The 23,154-nt window shown below is 36.9% G+C and overlaps 1 protein-coding gene across 2 annotated transcripts in view; it reads left to right on the forward strand.

Annotated features, from left to right (window-relative positions):
• Positions 1–23,154, forward strand: part of PLCZ1 (phospholipase C zeta 1) — a 45,293-nt gene that overhangs the window by 18,222 nt on the left and 3,917 nt on the right. Inside the window, exons 7-11 of one of the 2 annotated variants that reach the window (XM_054632138.2) lie at positions 4,801–5,028; positions 7,126–7,279; positions 8,959–9,075; positions 18,609–18,781; positions 21,817–21,949. In XM_054632138.2, the coding sequence (XP_054488113.1) occupies positions 4,801–5,028; positions 7,126–7,279; positions 8,959–9,075; positions 18,609–18,781; positions 21,817–21,949 (805 nt within the window). Of the gene's footprint in view, positions 1–4,800; positions 5,029–7,122; positions 7,280–8,958; positions 9,076–18,608; positions 18,782–21,816; positions 21,950–23,154 lie in introns of both variants that reach the window. The other variant, XM_054632137.2, reaches the window with a different exon arrangement.

Raw genomic sequence — 23,154 nt, forward strand, 5'->3', positions numbered from 1 at the left:
TCAAAGTGAAATAGACATGGAGGGCCAGAAAATAAAAGAGGAGGATCACTGGACACTTCTTGTCTCTGCTTTTCCCAACACTTGCTTCATCTGAAAAACAAACCCCAGAAAATTTCAGGAAGAAAGGTTTTTATAATTCTTTGCCCTCAGTCATATATTGACACTTCCAGCTGACTATATTGATATTGTTAACTCCCTGCAATTCCTGTATTCTGTAGCATCTCAACACACAATTCTTCCTCTGCATATGGAGGAAAGAGAAGACTTTTGCTCTGTTTCTTTCTTTCACATATACCTTATCTCATGAGAAACTGAGGCTGCCCTTAAGCTTCACCTATCTATCCTACCTCTTTGCAGAGCAGATGTTTTGCCACCCAAAGCAACAGACCTGATAAAATTCTCTGTCCCCAGTCTTGGCCATCATGGTGCTTCTAAAGAGACTTCATGAACCTCCTCTAACGTTCACTGGAATATCAGATCCTTTGAGTCAGTTCCTGCACTAAATTAGATGTGGCGTCACTGACTGGTGCCAGACATCCCTGATGCTTGCACCAGCACTCCTGATGATGTGCTGATATAAAGTGAAGGAATGAAGTGTCTTTAGCAGCAATTCATAGATGAACTTAGAAAATATCAAAAATTTGTGTTAAAATATATGTTAGAAGAGATAAGGTTTTACTTACCCTGCTATGTCCTTCCTCTCTAAGAAATTTGACAGCAATTGAAGGAAACATGTAGGCATCCAATGTAACACAGAAAAGAATGTAAACACATTGCTTTGATGAAGATTTGTTCTTCAATTATTTTGCATTGTGGTGCATTGAACTGCCTTACACTACTGACAGCATATATATATCAGATAGTTAGGGAACTTTTATTATTTGCAGGTTTCCTGTCACAGAGTTGGAATTGATGTGTGATTAACTGAATGGGAAGTGGCAGCTACTGTGATTTTACAAGTTGTCTTTAATGTTTACCACACAGCTGCAAGATCAATTACTGTATTGTGGTGATTCACAAGCATTTCTGGCCAGGATTGCCAAGGCTTCCTATGGTTGTTAAACCTGTGGTGTCCAAATAAAATGATCTATTTAATGATCTCCTTGAGAAAGATCAATAGAAGGTCTCCAGTACAACTTTATGGGCTATGGACATTTTAAATTCTGCTATTATGGGGAAAACCAGCTAACCCCATAAACCAGGACTCATTCTTCCCACTTTTCTTCACCTTTATCTACTCAGTATACAAAGGATCTTTCTCTACACAGTGAGTGTTTTCATGGAGAAATTCAAGATTAAGCCTGCTTTAGCATATCTAATTCTGTTGCTTCAGTTATGAGAGGAATTCCTATTTATTTTGGCAATTAAAAGTATGCAAACATCTTGACCATCTTTGCATCAGAAATGTCTTTGCTTCTTAGCAACTCAAAACATTTCTTTTGCCTTTCAATCAGTCTATGGTATCTATTCTTTACAAAAAGAAGAAAAAAGATATGAGAATATGGTATGTCATGGTGATGACCTCAAAAAAAAAACCAAAACAAACCAGTATTGTTTCTCATAAAATTTCTGGAATCTCTAGGCTATACTGAGTACTTACAGAAGGCTCATCTAATTCCTTCACTATTTTTAGGCATTGCACTCTTCTTGAGGGAATATGGTTTTCCCAGAAATGTGGTAAACATGTGACAGCCATTTTCTGTTGTTAATAGCTTCCCTGTAGTGTAAAGCAACTTCAGGAGGGAACTAAAAGCAAGACATTGCCATATTTTATATCATCACCCAGGCAGGTTGATGGCTTATTTGGTGTCTAAAAATCAGGTTGTTTGTTGGCAAGGTATCTTCCTGGAACACTGAGCTTTGCTAAGGAATCTGCCATGAGGACTCTGAGCACACTGGTTTAATATCCTGGCCAACCTGCAACCATCTTTCTCCATAACCATCCGTTGGATTTCTTTCCAGTTCATCCAGAGATTTAGCTGCCTGTGTAGAATATCATCTCAGCTGTAGAACAGCTGTTTAGCCTTGGACTAGACTTGCCTGAGGTTTACTACAGAGCACAATACAGAAGTGGAATTTTCAGGGTAGGGTGCTTTTCACTGGGTAAATGTATTGTATGAAAACTTGCTATGAGCTAGCTAAAATGGTGCTCCTGATATAATTAATATCTATTTCCCCAGAGCTCAGACATTGCTGGTAGTATTGATTTAAAGTATCTTGATAATTGCGATTTTTAAGGCTGCCACAAAGACATCCAGTCCCACTTCACTAAGTGTGATTCTCTTGAATTGTTAAAGATAGCTGGTGTCAGGTTTTTTAACAGTTGTACTTAATAGATCTTGTCATTGTCTCAAAACCTTTCCCTGTGTTAGACTTCACAGGAGATGCTGCATCTTCACCCTATATCAGAATTTAAGGCAGCAACACAATTCTTGAAATAGAATATTATGCAAAAGTCAGAAGAGATTTTTAACCCTGTTATTTAGCAAGATTTTCAGGATTTGATATTCCTCTAACTAAGAGGAACTAACTCTACAGATGGTCAGGAGAAGACAAGGGAGAACAACAAGCTAAATTTAAACAGGAGAAGCTATTCTTTTTTAAATACTTATATCTCAAATCCAGGGTTTATTCCTTACATTTTTGGGGACTGAAGTTTTGCATTACGTAACCACAGTGATCAATAGGTGGGTTTGCTTGATCCAAAGTGCTTGTGATTTTTGTCTTGGAAACTTCACAATGCTTCAGCTGATTTGTGTTGTACATCACATTAACTAGAATGTACAAAAAAAAAAAAAAGAGTTTTGTTCATTTAATTACGAAAATATTTGTTCCAGTTGATTGTACTTTGAGGCTGGCTTTTGCTTATGCCAGCCTTGAAGTCCACTGTGCTCTAAGGAAGACCTATTATGTTTTACATATTTAAATTTTTTAGTATGCTTACAGTTTATATAGAAGTAAACAGCAAATGTATTTTAACATATTGTGCCTTAATAAAACTAGAAAGGAGAACTTTTAGTGAATGCTCAGAGTTTCAGCTCATTTAAAGAGTTTTCTGCTCTCTTGGAAGACCTGGACTTGTACAGAAAATTGTGTCACATGCTTAGCAGTGCTGATTACCAATTAAAGAACTCAGATTTCACAGTCACTGATTTTGTAACCATACATTTATTGTAAGTTTTTTTGAAGATGTTTGAAGTTCAGACAAAATCCTTGGTATGTCATTTTTTCGCTCTATGTTTCACTTTCAATAATTTGGGGTAACTGTTATTGCAATTTGCTTATGGTCAAAAAATAGTAAATTTTCATATCACTGGAGTATTTTTTATGACTGTTTCTAAAATGAGCCATGATTTAAAAATGTTATCTTTGTAGAAAAAAACCCAAAAAAACCTTAAAAAACTCCTCCTACCTCAGGGTGTTTATGTTTTTGTTAACAGCTTGTAAACAGAATTTTAGAGACTGACTTAAAACATCATGACCCATTTTTTTATAATTACACACACTCATTCTATGGTCTTTTTTATTTAAAGAAATTTGCATACAGGAGGCAATAATGTAACCATAGAAAGTGTTTTATTCCCCTGTATACTAGGTTTGGGGTTTTTTTAATTTGTAGAATTAAGTCTTCCTGGGAATAACAAAATACAAAATTGAAAATGGATAGAATTTCTTTTAAATATTGGGAAATGTGAACATACAAAGGAAAATTCAGAACTCTTTAAAAATATGGGTTGCATTAATAATATTAAAAATATCACAAGGAAAAAACAAAGAGTGCATCAATAAGAAATGAAGGAAATGTTAAAGGGCATCCTTATTCTGAGTCACCAGTGCAGAGAGACTGATCAAACCTCCCAGCAGCATGGCACTGATAGATATTGGGCATGGAATGTCTCATTTCACTGGCACCCTGGCAAACTACCAGCCAGAGATCTGAAGTGATAAAGGCATTATGAGCAATGGAGCAACAATGGAAATGAATGGAATGTCTCTGTCCTTGCCTATGGCTCTGGTTTCCATTATAGAACTTTGGGTTTATGAGTTTCATCATCCACACCTTTCATATTTACTTAGTGGATACCTTAAACCACAGCATTTCAGTTACATTTCATTTATTGTGAAATTATTTGTTTCCTCTTCCTGCCACACTCCCAGCAGTGTAATCACCCTTTTCACTAGAGCACAGGAAATTTAAGGAATATTTTTGAGGATCACTTTATTCAAGAGCCATAGTAAGTCCTGTTACTCACTGGCAGCTCCTGTGTCCAGATGTAGAGTTGATTCTGCTACATAATAGCAGATTTACTATTAATATTATTTTGTAAATTGAAGTGAAATATATACTCAAAGAATTCTGTTGGATAGATGAAAGCCATGTTATTAGAATCAATATAATTCAGAGATGCTTTTCCCCCTTTACATTATATATTATGGAGGTTGATATGTGTCTATAAATGGAGAAACTGCTTAGGCAAAATCACCAAACTGTTGTTTCCCTGACCAGGTAAGATCAGCATAAGGATCTACTGTAAAGAACACAAGTTATAAACAAAACTTTTAATTTGGTACTCAAGACAGATATGCACAAAAAATCAAATGATAAATTTCCTGCAGCCTCAATGATAGATGAAAACATTCCAAATTAACATCAGACACGTCTTTAAGTACATATATATATATATTTAAGGACATTTAGGCATAGTAAAAAATAAACAACTTTGAAGATGAGTTAAATAATACCAAGAGATGAAAAACCTACATAATTCTAGTTACTATTGTTAAACCTCTTTTCTACAGGCATTAAAACACAAAGTTCTGATAAAAAATAAGAAAGTTGGAACACTTGAGCAAGGCATGCTCAGGATGGAGGAGGACTATGCTGGTGAGGCAGAGGAAGTGTCTGACTCTGACGTTCCCTCTGACGATGATTACCCAGAAGACATGTCACCTGTTAGATCCAGGACTCCTTCCAAAAGAAAAGGAGATCGTAGATCTTCACCTCCACCTAAAAGAAAAATCAAGGTAGCTTTTGCTTCAATTGAATATAGAGAACACATAATTTTTTTTTTTTTAAGAAGGACTATATTATCTTAAAATAGAGACTAAATTTAAAAGGGAAACTTTAAAATTACTAAGATCAGCGCATTTGGAAATTGCATGTTTTACCTGAAGGTTTCAGAGTTTTCCTATTTTTATAAGAAAAGTCAAACTGGACCACATTTTAGTATCCAGCAAAAAGCAGCCCCTCCCTGTGCTCCCATCTTGAACTTCAACTCCATTTTCCTCTTTCTGTGCTTGTCCCAGGTGCTCAGTACCACAGTAGATTTAAGATGAAGTTACCCAAGTGTTTTGTTGGTGTCATGGGCCCCTGGAGCTATGTATAGAGAACATTTATAGCAGTTCCTGATGACAACAGGCAGAGTTAACTCTTTCTTCCCCAAGTGTACCTGTCTATTTTTAAGACAGATAGATTCCCCTATTTTCTTCTGTTCTATGATTTTTGCATTAAATTAGGTGCACATTCCTGGTTGTGCTGAAACATTTTTCAGCACCTGGAATTGAAAAGGCATTTTAACATTTATCATGTAGAGACTTAACATTAAGCACGGTTTCTGAAAGAAGTGTAAAAATTTGGTCTAATCTCCTATCTGAAAGTCAAATTGAACTTATTTTTTTTAACCAAGTATAATTCTCTACCATTGAAAATCTGTTGCTTTCTCAGGTTTGAAACTGCTTTGTTCAACTTTTTTAAGATGTCAAGCAGCACCTGAAGTATCCAGTCACTCTTGCACATCATGCTCTGATTACCTGAATGAGGCTAAACTGGCAGTGCTCCTCAGAGCTCAGTGTTCTTGTTGAGAGGCAGTGTCTCTTCTTTTTGTATAATTTAATGGTGAAAGCTTTTGCTTCTTTCTCATTCAATCTGACATGGAGAGACAGCAAGGAAAAATTCTGAGGAAGGATGGAGTCTTCTTTGAGCAACAAATGCCAACTTTCTAGGCTACAGGTTTCAAGTTTATTGGTAGGGCCATGTACAGATGAGAATGTATTCCACATACTCTTAAACAGCCGCAACAAAAAGTATCTGCTCATGTTTCACAGGCAGAAGAGAAAGTGGTTTCCAGGCTCCCACTCTGTGGGAGTATTTGCCTTGCTATCCCACTTTTGGGAGGGTGGGAGAACATTTGAATCTGCAGAAGATGCCCCAGTGATGCTGCTGCCTTTGCCTGCCTCCAGAGAGTTGCATTTTTCAGGATTCCATGGCAGGAGACCCCTATTGCTCCTCGTGGGACACAGCTCCAGAATAATTAATGTTCTTGAACTTTGCATAGTTTAAGAGCTATGAGGAGGCAATCTCTGTTATTTTGTCAGATGAGAATTTACCTTCAGAAGCTTTAATGGAATGTAAACATGATTAGCATCAGCAGCTCTCTGCTGGCTACTGCCCCCAATTAGCTCACAAGTTGTGCTGTGGAAAATGAAATGGTCATGTAGTGCCTCACTCTAAGAGAGAAGACCCTGTTAAAATGTCAGTCATTTCTGCTTGTTTTGGTAATGGAGCAAGACTAAATTAAGATTTTGGTGAGAGAATTTTCAACCTTAATCAAGAAGAGTTTTCCTGACTTCAGAGCAATGATTAGAGGAATAATAGGCCTTTGACTAATTTGCTTGGCACAGTGTAATATTTTCCTGTTATTCTACATTTTATAGATGAGTTTATGCTGTTCGTCTTTTCTAGTACTTCATATAATTACAAATAGAAAGTTGGAGGTATAATTTAAGGAGTAATGTTAAAAGCCAAGAAAAATGATGTTATTGCAAACCAGTCTTAGAAGCAGGAAAACTGTAAAGCTATGCAGAAGAATATTCTGCTAGGAAGCATCTCTCCACTCACCCTATGATTACTACGATGAACATGAACAAAATAACCTCAATTTTCTCTCAGTAGATCAAATCTCACTATTAAAGATCATATTTATTAAATTCATTAACTGTGGCATATTTTGTCCTGCTTTATGCATCCAAAATTATTGTTTCTGTGAATTATCAATAGTAATAATAGTGAAATATGCATTATTGTGACTTTTTTTGTTCCATTATTCATCTAATGATTATTAGGAGAGGAAGATAAAGATTGCCCTTGCATTGTCAGATCTTGTGGTTTATACCAAATCTCAGAAGTTTGTAGGCTTTGAGCATTCCATGCAGTTTCAAAAGTGCTGGGAAAATAATTCCATTGGAGAGTCTCAAGCACGAAAACTTGCAAGAGTTTCAGGTAATTTCTTTTGAGTTAATTAGTTTAAAGTTACATTGTTGCTATGGTTCACTGCTTAAGCATTGGAAGGGTTAAAATTTTATAAAACAACTGCTGTCTGATTTTATTTGGTTCTTTGTATAATACTGTTTAAGGAATGTCCTTTGCATAGCATTTTTTAAAATTTCTGTTGGTTTTGTGGGGAAAATTGAAATTCAACTTTGTTTTAATTCTGTGTATTTTAATAAGAACAAATATTAACACAGTCTACAAAATGAATGTCTGCCTTTTGATTCATTGTTTTCTGCATCAAATAATTTAGGAGTTTCAGCCAGTACTTGAAAAAGTGTGGAATAAATTTCACTCCTCCCCTTCCCCCCTTCCCAAAATCTGGGCTGAGAAAGTGGAGTTGGCTTGGCAGTGCCCTGGCTTTGGTGAGAGCTGCAGATAAGAGCTCTCATTAAAGGGCTGGATAAAGCCCAGAGCAGGCAGTTTGCTCCACTGGAGCACACCTTTCATCCCAGCCAAGCTGGATATTCCAAACTCATTCTGGCTTGGAGCATCTCCGTTTGGTGGAGGCAGCGCAGTGCAGCCTCTGCTGTTCTAACTCCAGCTGCCTGCCCGGGGCTCTGGGGGTGTGGAGAGCAGAGATCACCGACTGTGACAATGACAATGACAATGACAATGACGCCTGCCACATGCCCATTCACTCGGGGCCAGCCCTGCTGCCACCCACCCACTTTGTGGAGGTGCTTCAGTGCCTGGTGAGGTGAATGATGCATCACAAAGTAGGACTTTCCAGCCATCCACAGAGAGAGTCCTCTCTGTTCCTCTGGTACTCTAGGGAATATAAAAGTAGTTCTATAAAACTCACCCCTCCTCATAAAAACCACCCCCAAACAACAAACCCAACCAAAATCAACCAAACAAAACCCCTAAACAAACAAAAAAATGATAAGATGGGAGGAGAATGGAACAGATCAGAGAGATGAGCCTGGAAATGTAGATTTTTGCTGAATAACTAAAAATTGTGTAGATAGAAGTCATCTGGAGCTTCCAAAATCTGTGTAGTCTATGCCTGCATATGAGAAAGGAGGGAACAGAGCCAGCAGAAGGAAAAACAATGTTCATGAATAGTTAACAGCTTTGAGGCTTATATAAGAATAATTTAAGTGGCTTTTAAAAGTGTGCTCTTCCCTGGTCTCAATATCATTTAGTAATTTTATTTAAATCTCCCAACAGCAAACAAGCCAAGATCATCTAGAGATGATTTCCTTTTTCATTTTGAGCTACTATAGAATGAGGAAACTTTTGTGCAGTTTCCTGTTCTGTGTCTTAGTTTCCCGTGGGAACACAGTGGGCTTTAGTGTAGAAATCATATGATTACCCTGTAAAAAGATGAAGAAACAGAATATTCCAGTGAAGGAATGATTTTTGGTTCATGAACTTTTTTAAGAAGTCTGCACTATATACAGAAATACTGTCAGATTAAAATACATGGAAGGTATTAAGGTTTCAAAATAAGATTTTAGGCATAGTTCAGAGCGGTCCATGTATTAATGTTAAAATAGAATACATTGATATAATATTGTGTAAAAAAAATTGCTGGATCCAATGACTACATTTTTATTATTTATTCAAATAGAACCTCTTTAATAGAAAAGGTTTTCTTACCAAGATTTTATCCTTCTGTTTATCAGCTAGCCAGTTTATTGCACATACTACAAGATTTATTACAAGAATTTACCCCAAGGGATCAAGAATGAAATCTTCAAATTATAATCCTCAAGAGTTCTGGAATATAGGGTGTCAAATGGGTATGTATCCTTGCAGAGACTATTGCATTCTAGGCTTTACAAATACAAGGGTTTCTTGCTTTCTATAGTATTTTGGTGTTATATAGGTTGCATATGGCCCACCAGTGGCATTATTTTAATTTTTTGTTATATAAAATTTTCCTTCAACCCACACCTCCCATTAGTTTTTCATCCCTGGTAGTTGTAAATATGACTTTGTGTTGAATAGCTGTCTCTTATCCCAGATATTTAATTTATTATATTTTAGTAATTTCTTTAAAAAACCATTTTGAATTGGATATTAAGAAAAGCACTAATTCAGCATTTTTAAGCTTCCATTACTCAGCAGTGGAAGTTTCTTCTGAGGGGTCTGTGGGTTTTCAGTGGCTCCTGTGACTTGAGCTGTACAGGGGCACGAGATGTGAGCACAGCCATTGACAGTAGTGCCAGAAATCCCAGAACATGATATGTTACACAGGGAAACACAAATATTCCTGGTCAGCACCACACCCAGGTTCAGCTGGGGGCTGCTGGGAGCCTCCAGTCTTTATATAAATGTAACATACATTTAGCATCTTAATTCCCACTGCAATATTAGTTTCCTGAGCAACAAAATAAAAATTACTTCTGCTTCTCTTCATTGCAAGTTATTACTTCGAATTTAAAAATAAGCATGGCATGACTTCTGTACCCAGCAGGCTTTGAAAAACCTCTTACCTGTAAACATTTTGTCCTTTTTAAAGGCCTTAGAGACAATTTTACCTTCATCTGTTTGTTCTTCAGTTTGAAAGATTCTCATTACAGAATATTTTTCTATGTTGCCTGCTACATCTTCTTCAGCCCTAGGTAAAATAGAGCAGAATAGTTGGGGTTTTTTTGTATCCACAAATATATCCTGTCTTTGAGTTTTGGCCAAGGGCACCTGAGGGAGGCTGTGGGGTGAGCAGGGCACTTTGCTGTAGGCTCCTGGTTTTGAGGTGAAAGGTTTGGATTCACCTTGTTATGTTAAAATATACACTCATCCAAGGACAGGCACAGCTTTCAGTCTGCCTGCAGGGCCCTGGAGCTTATGTCACCCTTGTTCCAGGCTGCCTTTCCCACTTGTTTCCTTTCTCAGCTCCCCATATATCTTCTGTGACAAGTTACCTTCTCCATCCTGACTGGTATATTGGGGTAGATTTTTACATAACTCCACAAGGACTAAAAAAATTACTATTTAGTATAAATTTTACTTGTTTCTGTGACCTTATAAATGCTTATTTGCAGTATAGATTTGGACTTGGGCTGGACTATCTAAGTATCTTCTCATTACCACACTGTGTGAAATTGGCTTGATTATGTTCTGTCCTTGTGGTTCATCCACACTTAGTGTAATTTCTGGATTATTGACTGGCGTGCTGCACTCTCTGTATGCTATCTACACTCCATATTGCCATTAAAAACTAGTAAGTTTGTTTCATGCTTAGAGGAAGCACTAGCCAGAGGTCCTTAATTTAAAATTGAATTAATCTCCCAGTCTTATCATACTGCAATTTACTAGTTTTCTTTCTGGCCTGTAAATCTCCACACTTATCTTTGAAAGAATATCAATTTGTTAGATCACAGACAGGGCTGAAGTCTTTCAAAATCACTACACTGATTGTTTACTCAGAGTATACTTTAATGAGAAGTCATTCTAAACATTAGTATGCAAAACATATGACTTTTGGTGCATAGGGGGTTTGGGCCCTTTCCTGGAAGAATGAAAAATATGCAGGAAGTGGTTAGATCTGCCCTCTTGGTCACTTCATTTGCATCTTCACTTAAAAACCCCTCCATTTTTCACATGGGAATAGTCTGATTAAAAACAATTCTCCACGTGTATAATTTCCAAGCTATGTTAGTTCTATTCTTAATTCCCTAATCTGCTTCAGATAAGTGTTTGGCAGAACTACAGCTGCTCTTCACAATGCAACTCCCAAAGTGAACATTCTGCTGATGTCCTTCCACTGATAACACAGAGTTTTGATTTTTTATGTCTGTCCCATTTCTCTATAATTCACACACTTTTTGTGTGTTCTTTACACACCCTGCCTTTGTATTTTACACCTCATGAACAAAAGTGAACCCTCCAGATCCCTTCTACCACTTCCCTAAAACTCTTCAAAGGACTCTCAGGTTTCCCCTACGCCACCTATTCCCCTTCTTACCTCCCTTCTCCTCCCCACACCTGCGAGTTTGCCTTCAAGTTCCTTTAACATCCGTAACTTTTTCTGGCTGGGCAAAGAAAGTATATTAGGTTTTGTTCAGACCTAACATATAATACTGCCTGCCAGGCCTCTGCATCTTGTAATGATGAGAATTGAGTTATTCCTTCACTTCCCTTTCGTGATGGACCCAAAACAGTCTCTCTCCTGTACCTTGCCAGCAATTTTCTCTAAATTGCTTGGAATGTATTAACTCAGAGCAGGCTGGCACTCAGCTAAAGCAGGATGAAATGGTCCAACAGGCTCAAGATTTGTTGGGGCTGAGGATGGGACATGTAATTGTGTAAACCTAATTTCCAGAGGAAGGCAAGTTAAAACCTCACTGAAAAGTACAGAGTTTCCACAAAATAGCTTTTGGATATCGCTGTGCACTCCCTGTCTGTTCTCTGAAAATGGAGACTCATAAGAACAGGAGGTTTTGTGGAAAAAAACCCCCACTTTTCATAGTCTGTGAAAATTAGTATGCCTTCTGCATACAGCTGCAGTGAGGCACTGGAAAGAACTAGTTTGGTGTATCCATGTCTCCTTTCTCTTTAGTAAATAAAATGAAATGGAAAGATTTATGCAGGAAAAGAAAATTCAGGACAGTTATTTAAATAAACTGATAGCAGTTGTTTTATATCAACTGAGAAAAACAACAAAAAATCTGAAACAAAAGAGAGCCTCAGTGAAAAAAAAAGACAAAAAAAGACTTAAATATCCTTTTGAATATGGCATTTCCATGCAGTAGGAAATGTTATAAATGTATCAAAGCACTCTGCAGGAATGACCAAAACATGTGATAAGTTACAGGAGAAAGCCACAGTATGGCAGGTACAGGATTTTGTTTCAGAAGATCCCATATGTGCTTTTTAGTGTGTGCATAAAATTTATATGCTGCTGTGAAAGTTGTACTTGGATGATGGGTTTTTTTTCTTACTGTAGGTTTTGTCTTGGCCTGTAACAGTGAAATGCAGCTTGGCAATTTTGTCACATCTGTTTTGTGGCTCAATTTTGTGTGCCATAACACGACAAAATATGAAAAGAGGCGGGATAAAGAGTTCTCTAACCAGTTCTGATTTTGATCTCTGAAGCAACCAAGGGAAAAGAAACTAACTAATTTTGGTATGCCATACCTGTGCAAATCAAAATGGCTCAAATCTGACCCTGCTTGGGTGCTGTGTCAATAACTATATTATTGCTGTCTTCTATTGGCTTTAATAGCCCAAAAATGCGTCCTTGGGAAGTGAAAACTAGAGGAATATTTTTTTTTTTCATGTTGTCCCTTGAACTTCATTGATTTGATCCTCACTAAGAGGGAAGTGGTGCAGCTAATTCAAGTGTAGACATCTACAAGATAGGTGGGGCAATATGATTCTACATATGAAGCTCCCCAAATGCACTCAAAGCTTTACTTTGGAATGGTTCCAAAGGCCAGGAGCTGTTTTGGATGAAGGTTTCATGTTTCTTCTGCAGAAATGTGTCTGCTTCCAGGTTTATGAAAAAGCTCTTGGGCTACTCTATAGCCTGTTTCTTTTTAGGCAGTTTTTGGTGTGTGGAATAGATACTGGGATTTGACTTAAAAGCAAAGAAACATTGAAATTCCATTTTATCAGTTTTTCCAGCTGTCTTCACTGCAGACAACCAATAGAACAGTAAATAATTTATGTGAAGTCTAATAAATTTTAAAAGAGGATGGGGGAAAAAAATTGCAGGAACACAATTGTTTCTGAAGTCCTTGCAGACCTTGCTCTAAAATCTGTCAGTGATTCAGACTAAAACAGGAAAGGGAAGTTGGTAATACTCACTGTTAAATAGTGAATATTTAACAGTGAATATTATCACTGCCAAGAACCACAAGTTAAATAAATTTTAAAAATTTTGGAAAATTTTCAGGTGTAAAATTGGTCAAATGACAGCCAAAAGATGCTCAGCCTTACACTAAAGTGTGACTTTCAGACTGATACATTAATTAAATAGCAAAAATCAATTTAGATTTTTAGACCTGATAATTTATCAGAAATGTTTTAGGTACTTTTCCCATGAGAACCTCACAAGAGAGGATCCCTACTTAAACCCTTTGCAGATATACTGGGACAATGGATGACTCAATCATCTGACATCTTTTTTTCCAGTAGAACCACTTGTAATTAAGTAAGAACAATGTCAGCAATTATGAAGTGTATGACTGAATTCTTCACATTTCTTTTGACAGTATCTTTGGAGCCACAGTATTAAATTGGCCCAAAGACAATACAGAAAAGACATTATAAGCATATTATGTCACTGTTCTGCATTTATTCAGTTCTCAGAAGAGCAGTCCCTCTTCTTCCTTCACATTGTAAGTCATTCATAAATCAAGTTTCCATAGAATAAAAAAACATTTCAAAATGTGTAGGTGAAAAATAAAGCCAGGAATTATCATTAAGCTTAATAAAATTTGAAGTCTGTTAGGGGAGGGAAAAAACCAACAGTTTGACTGATTTTTTTTTTTTGCCAGGAAGAGAGGTGAGACTTTGTATGCCAAAATTTATACTGTCCATAAAAGATTGCTCTGTTGTAAGGGATTCAATCATTGCATACTTTTTTTTTTTTTTTTCTGGTAGGAAAAAATGGTTTTTTTTCTTTATATTTGGTCCGGTAGACCAAAGTCCTTGTTCATAAAGTTTGTGTGGGGTCTCACCTATTCACAGATTTACTCTTTCATCTTGAAGCCATTCCCCCTTGTCCTGTCATGCCCTTGTAAATAGTCTTGTTCCATCTTTCTTGGACTTGTGAGATATTTCTGTAAATTTAGGCAGTGATGGATTGAGTGCAGCTGTGACCTGCATGTGAGAAGAAAGCCTAGACAGTCCATGCCCAGCCCGGAGTGCTGATGTGGAATGAAAGCAGTGTCCTCAAATCCAAGCACATTGATCATCTCATGGCCAATGGCAGCACTCCAGAGCTTTGGGATACAGGCCTGCTTTCAATAGGATTTCCCAGGCTGTGTGCAATTCAGTTCAGATTTTGAATATCTAAGGCATAGATTTTTTTGTTGCATTCATTGTGAGTGGCCCACTTTAAGAACACAGACAATTGGAAAGAGCTGAGAGGAAAGCAACAAGGCTGATAAAAGTGTGATCTATTAAATCTCTTTAGATTCAAATGAGTGAGGTGAATCATTGAGATAGGAAGCACTGAGTGCTTTTTGCATATGGTATTTTTTGAAATGACATAAAATTCATACACTTTGAGATGCATTTTAAATGGCATAAAATGCAATTAAGTAACTCATTTTAAGTAAAATTGGTGATAAATGTGCCCTTATCCATTTTAAAATCTTCCCATTTGAATGGGGAAATACATTAAACCTTATGGTTGCAATATAGCTAATAGAACCAGAAAGCAAAGAACAAAAAATAAAAAAATTACAATTTAAAAGTCCCACTAGGAATATTAATAAGAGGCGGGATAACAGACAAGATGTGCAGTTTTCCTCAACTGCCTTCAAATCATAGTCACAGTGCTCATTTTGGTTTTAAAAAGCTTTTGCTTTTAGTCTATAAATCAATTATGTCTTGAATGGTGGTGCTTATGGAAGGTGCTGTATAGGAATATTTAGAAAGTCTTTAGCTCTGTACTTGGTTGTGGGACTGACTTCAGTTAACTGTTTGTGATACAGAGATTTGGGGTCAAAAATAGAATTGCTCTGTGTATTATGGAATGGCTCATCTTTTTTGGAGCTGGGCTATTTCCTACCTTCCATTTGCTATATGAAGTTATATAAGTTATTTACTATATAAGTTATTTGCTATATGAGGTTATTTACCCCTGAGACTTACTGGCACAACCATGGCAGCATTGGTGCTTTGCAAGATGATTTGAGTATGGAATATTCTGGTCTGAAGGGGACTTAACCTCGTGGTTCTAGGAATATTTGAATCCATTTCAGGTGCAGGAATCACACGGAGGAATTCCTTTGCTCAGGTTGTTCCTCAGGCTCAGGTTTTGCTGTTCTGCTTTGATTTGGAGTCAATATTAAAAGGCTTTTGGTGCTTAATGAAAGGACTAAAGAAAAAGTTTAATGTACACAGTGTTAAACTTCAGATGCCTTTACTTCCCCAAGAAAACCATGCATCAAGATTATGTACTGCTCAGATGGTTTCACTACAAGCTCATTTAGGCTTCTTTCCAAAGAAACTGTCAGTTTTAATCTCTCTTCATACATGCATTAAATTTATACTGTTTCATAAAACAACAGTACAAAGGATGTTATTGACAGTTCTGCTCTTGAATTCAGCAAAGCTAAAATGAAACACTGGGTAGAAATTCAGGGTTGTTTGCAGAAAGATGTTGCTCAGCCCATGCTGCTAGGCATAGCTTTTGGTTTATGATCATTGCCATTTCTCAAGAAGTGTTAGGGCTATAACTGCACCTGATTAAAAAGAAAAACTGTGCATCAATGCACCATAAAGCAGTGCCCTGGGAGGCCCCAAGCAGCTATGAACCCTCTGAACAGTTTTAGTAGAGGTTTGCATCTCAGAGAATATGACACAAAATCTCACATTTGCTTAATCACCTTAAATCTTGCAACACAAAGAAACCAGCAGGTAAACTAAAACTACTGTTCCATATGTTTTTTAACTTGTTCTAAGGTCAAATTAAATTAAGGGAAAACACAGCGCTGATGTTTGAAGATATGAACCCATAATAACATTGCCCTTCACTTGTGTTGCAAAAGTAATTTTCCTAATATGATAAAATATAAAGTATTCTCATTTGCTTGTTGCTGTTGTTACATCAGATTTTCCTGCTTAGTCGCCTATAAAGCTTGGTAAATTTAGCAGTAGTCTCATTATGTGCAATCATGTAATTTGGTTCATCATGTGGAAGCTGCTATTTGAAACTGACTGTTCAATGTCTGCCTAATTTCAGTTGCACTTTTAAACCCACATATTCTGAAAGTGTGGCCCAGGAATCACCTGAGGACTGAGAGGTCCTGGGTTATCTGTGGTTCAGATTTCCAGGGGCCTCAGGGTTGCTGCTCTTGTAGCATCCTCTGCACAACTTGATTCAGTCTATTGAAATATGACAAGCATCATAGAGCACCAAATCTGGGGCTGTTTCTGGATGATGTTTTGATCATAAAAAGCAAATTGTGAACTACATATCAAAACCACACCAAGAAAATACTTACCCTGTTTAAAAAAAGCAATGATGTGCAAAGGGTAATATGAACACTGTGAAGTTTGATTTCTGTTGTTAAAGGTAAAACAGATTTCCTGTGTATATTAATATAAAATCATGTCTTCATCTACATTAACACTAGTTCCAAGCAGGACTGCATGTTGTGTTTTGCTGTTTCAAGTTTTTGGTTTTTTTTTGTTTGGGGTTTTTCTAGACAGGGTTTCCAGTTGCTCCTACTTGCTGCATATTGGTTCATGATGCAGAGCAATCTTAGCTGGCACAGATGGGATTCCTGTCAGATTAAATAGATGATGCACTCTGGGAGCACGTCATATATTCCACCCATTAATTGGTTTTGAGACTATGGAGCCAGGCCCAAGCTCTTCAGAAGTAACCCCACCAAAAAACATGCGTAGTGCAAATATCAGGTCCATTGTACCAGCTGCTTCATTCCTATTTGTGCTATTTGCTACAGAACATTTTAAAAGGATCATCAAAGCAGTGAAGGAACAAATAATTTTTGCATGAAAACAATTCTGTGTGTTTTCCACCTGCGATAGGATTTTTGCATTATGCCAAATGTTCATTCAATACATTCATATTATCTCATAGGAACAGGTAATAATGTCCTCTTCATGAATTATTATGAGGAGTCACTTGAACTGCTTAAAGTCTTCTTTTTTCATTCCTACCAAACCACCAGTTTAAGTAAATGACTTCTTATCATTGTCTGTTTAACACATGTCACAGGTTCATAATGCCATCATTCACTGCTGATTTGACTTCTGCATTTTCTATTTTGAACGTGACAGGAAGCTCCAATGTACTGGAATAAGGGAAAATTTCATTAAACAGGTCTATTTCAGTGTTGGCTTTATCTCATGAATTACAATATCCTGTTGATGAGAAATGTGATATTTTGTTATTGGTGCTGCAGCATACCAAAAATGTTTTGAACTGCCAAGGAAAGGAAAATCTGTCAGGCGTATTCTTGCAATAATCACCAGTACTGGAGGATTAAACTCCTAGAGAATGTGTGCTCACATAAATTTAAGAACACTTTTTAAATTGGTTCTAGTTCTATAAACTTATATTGCATTTTCACTGGGTGTTCTAACAGTAAACTAAAGCTTCTTAATCTTCTGGGTGAGATGTTTTTGTGACGAATTCTGCACCATAACTAAGGTTGGATACAATCCTGTGGTTTTGACTTCTGCACCAGAACTTTGTTAGCAGCTTTGGAGTGCAGGGTCTTGCTGCTCTAGAGCAACTAGGATGTGAATTCAGTTCTTAGGGAGAAAAAGGATCTCTCATTTCATATTCTCCAAGGTCTAAGAAAGCAAAGGGAAAACAGAGCAACGTAAAAATATCTATAGGGTAATTCTTAAAATGGGATGCAGTTCTAAATAGCGCACTGCTTTTGTGCACAAATAATTATGGGTGTATGAGTATGGGGATTTTTGAAGGGATTTTGAATGAGTTAGAGATGGGATTTCTGAGTTGTTTTGATATGATTTATTGTTCTTATCATCTATGTAAATAGGAAGGGTGAGTTCAGCTCACATCTTTATGATTTAGAAGGTTACAAGACTCCTGGTTATAAGACCTTTTAAGGATTTATTGATTAATAAAGCACTGTTAATAAAGATATTTATGTTTTTGACCTAATCCTTAAATATTTCATCTTATGGACTCATGTTACAGTGTAAGCTGGAAGCTTTCTCAGCCGATCATGTTATAACATATAAACTTACAGTACTGTATTCTAAACTCCTGGTTTACCTCTGTAACTACTTTTATTTTTTTCTATATCTTAAACTCTAAAACTCTAAACTTTCTTCTTCTTAATTTGATGTGTTTCTGCTTTAAACTATAAATCCACATTCTCCCTTCTAGAACTTAAATTTGGAAACTTTTTCCAAGGTCTCAAATTGAATCTTTAATTCTAAGCTTTGGCTTAGAGGCCCAAAGTTCTGAGAATTCCTTACATTTCAGATTCCAGCAATTGAGTATCACTTAATTTAAGGGAAATAGCAGGATCTTACACATGAATTGAGAGATATAGATACCTTAAGCTCATTTGCTTTTTTAAAAAATATTTGTTTTATAAAATGTTATCAAACTTAATTCACTAAAATCAATATTGATCTAATTTTCCAGTGGCCTTAAACTTCCAAACACCAGGCCCATTCTTGGAATTGCAAGTTGGAAAATTCCTGGACAATGGTGGTTGTGGCTATGTGCTGAAACCTGCATTCTTGAGGGATCTCAATACCACATTTACACCCCGAAATGTGGGAGCACACAGCAGACCAATGTCTCTGTCAATAAGGGTAAGATTACTGAAGGGTTGCTTTGTTCCATAAAAAATGGGAAAACAAATGTTATCTAGTTCAGATGCAATTGTTATCTATTTTTTTTTCCGTTTTATTCTCATTCCTGTTTGTTGGGAATTAATATTTTCAACAAGAAAGGTAAAACTCTCATTTAGTATCAACTGCTGCTTGGGTGCTTTCCAATCTGTAGCTCACTTATGTTTGCTAAAAATATGTAAGAGTTCAGAGCCTCTAAGAGTCTCTAAAAATACATGATTTTTCAGGATGCTGTATAAAGAAATATGAATAATGGAGCTGACAAATGGACCAGTTAATTGTGCTTGTGGAAACTGAGCTGAAAACACAGAAATCAAATGTGCACTTTGGGTGTTATTTCTTTCAATATCAATAATACTACGTGTACTATTATAATGCTAATTGAGAAATGGAAATTTTTTAAAGATAAGATAGGAAGCTTTAGGCTTCTTTTAAGTCTCATTATCTTCCTATGCATATATTAAAGGCTATTTATAATCCTAAAATGGGATAAATAAGTGTGAAAGGAGGGATGAATTAATAAGTCTTTGAATTATTTCTACTTCTCCCAAATTATAATGTGATTTACGTCCCAAAAATACTAGAAATACATGTCATTTACAAATAAATGGTTAGAAAAGCCCTTTTTTTTGAGATAAAGTAGATTTGTTATAATTGTTCACTGATTAGAAAACTCCCTTTTCCCAATGAAAAAGCAGTATTTCTGAATACACAGAATACCACTGGCATAAATGCTATTTAATTAGCATATAATTAGTGTGTAATTGCTATTTTGTTTCTTTCAGACTAATAAATAGTGGAGATAAAACAATAGTTAGTGACAATTATAAAATACTTACATAATGCACGCACCTAATCAAGAACATTTTAGTGTCCTGACAGGGAGCATACCAATTGTGAAAAGACATTGCTGGATGATTTCAGGCAGCCAGGCAAATACATCACTTATTGTAGCCCTAATTTGGATGAAGCTGGAATTAGGATGAGGAGAAACCCTGAATTGTAATGCAGGAGACAGAAAAAAATCATTGTCAATGCAAAAGAAGTGTCTGAGCTTGGAAGGAGCTGGAGAAGAGAAAGGCAGTGTTTTAGACTGAGGACTTTAGACTGAGACTACAGGCTGGTAGAGGAGCAGTGGCATCCCACTGGCTGAGGCAATGAAGGGCACAGAGAGCCCCATTCATTCTCAGCAGCAAAAACCAGGAAATGGTGGGTGAAGACAAAAGGAATTGGGAGCAGGAGTCAAAGGAAAAGCAGCTTCTGCTGGAAAAGTTACTAACTGGATGAATGGACAAATGACTAAACTGAAAGCAAAGATATAAAACATCTAGGGGGCAAATCTCTCAGAATGAGTGAATAAAGAACAGAAAAGTCACATAGGGCCTGATTTTACTGAATTCATTATCCTCAATCTGATGTGCCACAATTCCTATCAAGAGGCATGGAGCTTTTGAAGCACAAATAGAGATATTCAAGGTGCTTCATAAAGAGTCTTTTCAGCCTAACAATTTTTATGTCTCTGCATCACCTTGGATCTCAAACATGGATTGGATTTATGTAGTATTTGTGTCCTAGTGTGCTCAAAAGAACTCACTCTTTTCCCACTCCAGGGGAAACTTTGGCTCTAGCAATGGCTCATGCAGGCCTTGGCAAAAGCATTCAGGACATGGCAAGGAATCTCCCAGGTTCTCAGTGGGCAGCCCATCAGGGATTGCAAAGCTTCCTGGTGAAGGCTGTAGCTATTCCCTAGGAAGAAAGGACATCAGTGTTTGCCAAGGCTCTGCTCTTCAATATTTCAGACTAGACCTTCTCTTTGAACAAGGTGTTACAGAAAATACCTAAGCAAAAGGTGGAATTGGTGGGTTGTGATTGTTTGGGTGGTTGACAGGGGAATAAGAAACTCTTACGATGCTTAGTCCTGAGACCAGGATCAGGGGTCATATCTTGCAGCTGTGTTTGCAGGCTTGTATATATCTCTCAAGACATTTCATACACTGATTTCTAAAAAGCTGATTACTGCACAGATGTTTACTCTTTCCTAGGTGTCCTGAAATATAGATAGAAAGCAGACAATGTTGTGACTTTCAGAAGTCCTTTCTTAGGCTGGGTGCCAGATTACAGGGCAGTCTGAGACAAAATTTCCAGGTAGCTAACTAAATTAAGGAGAAAAACTTCAGGAAGCTCACTAAATGAGGAATTTCTGTGTTACTGTGTAAGACATGAGGCACAGGTGAGGGAGTCTGCTACACACCCTGTAGCACAATGCAGATGTCACCGTGGGTCTTGATGCTGATCCACTCCCCACAGACTGGAATTCATGAGCTCATTTATGTGAAAATCACTGTAGACTGATTCCTCCAATGTTATTATTTTGCATGGTAACAAAATATAGAATTTTTATGTGCAGCTACTGAGTAAAAAACCACTGAAAATTATTGTTTAAAATATGGTATCAGTTATATATATATATATATATATATATATATATATGTATGTGTGTGTGTGTGTGTGTGTATACACACATAGTTAGTGACATATATATTATATATTTATTATTCATATATATATTTATCTATTTATATATTTAATTATTTCTATATTTATTTATTTGTAAAGAGGGTGGTGAAACACTGGCACAGGCAGCCCAGAGAGTTTGTATATGTCCCATCCCTATAACTATTCAAGGTCACTTTGGACTGGGCTTGGAGCAATCTGATCTAATTAAAAATGTTCCTAAATATATATATATGTATATATATATCCTAATATATATTATATAAATATATACCACAATATTTCTAAAAAATTATCAACAACTTAAATTAGATGAAATCCATATTCTTGATTCCATTGTATTTAATATGTCTTTAATACACCAGTTTATGTCTGGTATATACTTAAAATAATTTCTTATGAAAGTTATTTCTCTTATGGTTACTATATGGCTGTAAATAGTTCATTCTTACAGTTATTTCAATATAACTTTAATTTTCCAGCTGATCAGTGGCCATCAGTTACCACCCAGTGCCATGTCAAAGACCAACAAAGCTGACCCCACGGTGCAGATAGAAATCTATGGTGTGCCAGAGGATCAAGCCAAAAAGAGATCTAGTGTTGTAAAAAGCAATGGTGAGCAGCAGTCTGATTCTCTTGGCTGTGAACAAAGCACAACAACATTTTATAAGGAATCACCAAGGAATTGTTATAGAAAATGCAATTATTTCTCTCTAGACTAGGGTCTCCTGGCACAAAATCTATAGCAGAAATTCATGCTGAGTGCCATTTTTCTAGACTGGTAGGTTAAGGAAGCACAAACTCCTAGCTGAGAACACTCTCCCTTTCTAAAGAAGATGGAATTTTTTTTGCACACTTCTGTGGGCTCATCCTGGACAGCAGCTCAGCCCCACAGAGCTGATTGCCTGCTCTCCCTCAGGTGGATGGGAAGAGGGCTGGAAGGGCCAAAATGAGAAAACCCATGGGTTGAGAAGACAGTTTAATATGTAAAGTAAAAGCTGCTTTACACACAAGGAAAGCATAATAAGGAATTCATTCACCACTTCCCATGGGCAGGCAGGGGTAGAGCCATTCCCAGGGAAACAAGGCTTCATTATGGAGCTTTGTGTTACTTGGGAAAACAGATGCTGAATGCCCTCCCTTCCTCCTTTCCCCAGCTGTGAGCATGCCACCCTTGCTAAGGAACATCCCTTTGCTGAGCTGGCGTCAGCTGTCCCACCTGTGTCTCCTCCCAGCTTCCTGGGTACCCCCAGCCCCCTCACTGGGATGTGGAGGCTGCTTTGCACAGTGAGAAAGACAGAAATCTCAACACTGTGTGAGCCCTGCTCAGCAACAGCCCAAACTGGTGTGTAATCAGCACTGTTTGGGTTAAAAATCCAAAATGCAGCACCATAGGGGTTGATATGAAGAAAATTAATCTTATCCCAGCCTAAACCAATAGACAAATTGTTAAATTAGACCTTTTTCTTAAGCAATTGCTGTAACTTCATCACTTGTCTCATTTGAAGTTTCTGGTAGGAGTAATCCCTTAATTGCTTGACAGGTGAACTGTGTACTCTTTGTTGCTGTCTTTGAGCACTCCCTTATCTGTATAATATAGATCTTCTTGATGTCTCAGACTACAACTTCCCTCTGATCTCCCTTTTTCTGTATCTCTGTCTTCTGTTCTTCCTTTTTTTTTTTTTTTGAGGGCTGCTGTTTTAAATCAGCCCCTGAATTTCTTTTCTCTGTACAAACATTGCTAAAGACAAAGTAACCCTTTCTGTTCCACATTATTTTTTTGTCTTTCTAGTCAAGTGAATGTTTTACTACCTGAATTT

Source organism: Agelaius phoeniceus, chromosome 5 (genome assembly GCF_051311805.1).
Source record: "Agelaius phoeniceus isolate bAgePho1 chromosome 5, bAgePho1.hap1, whole genome shotgun sequence".
Lineage (NCBI taxonomy): Eukaryota > Metazoa > Chordata > Aves > Passeriformes > Icteridae > Agelaius > Agelaius phoeniceus.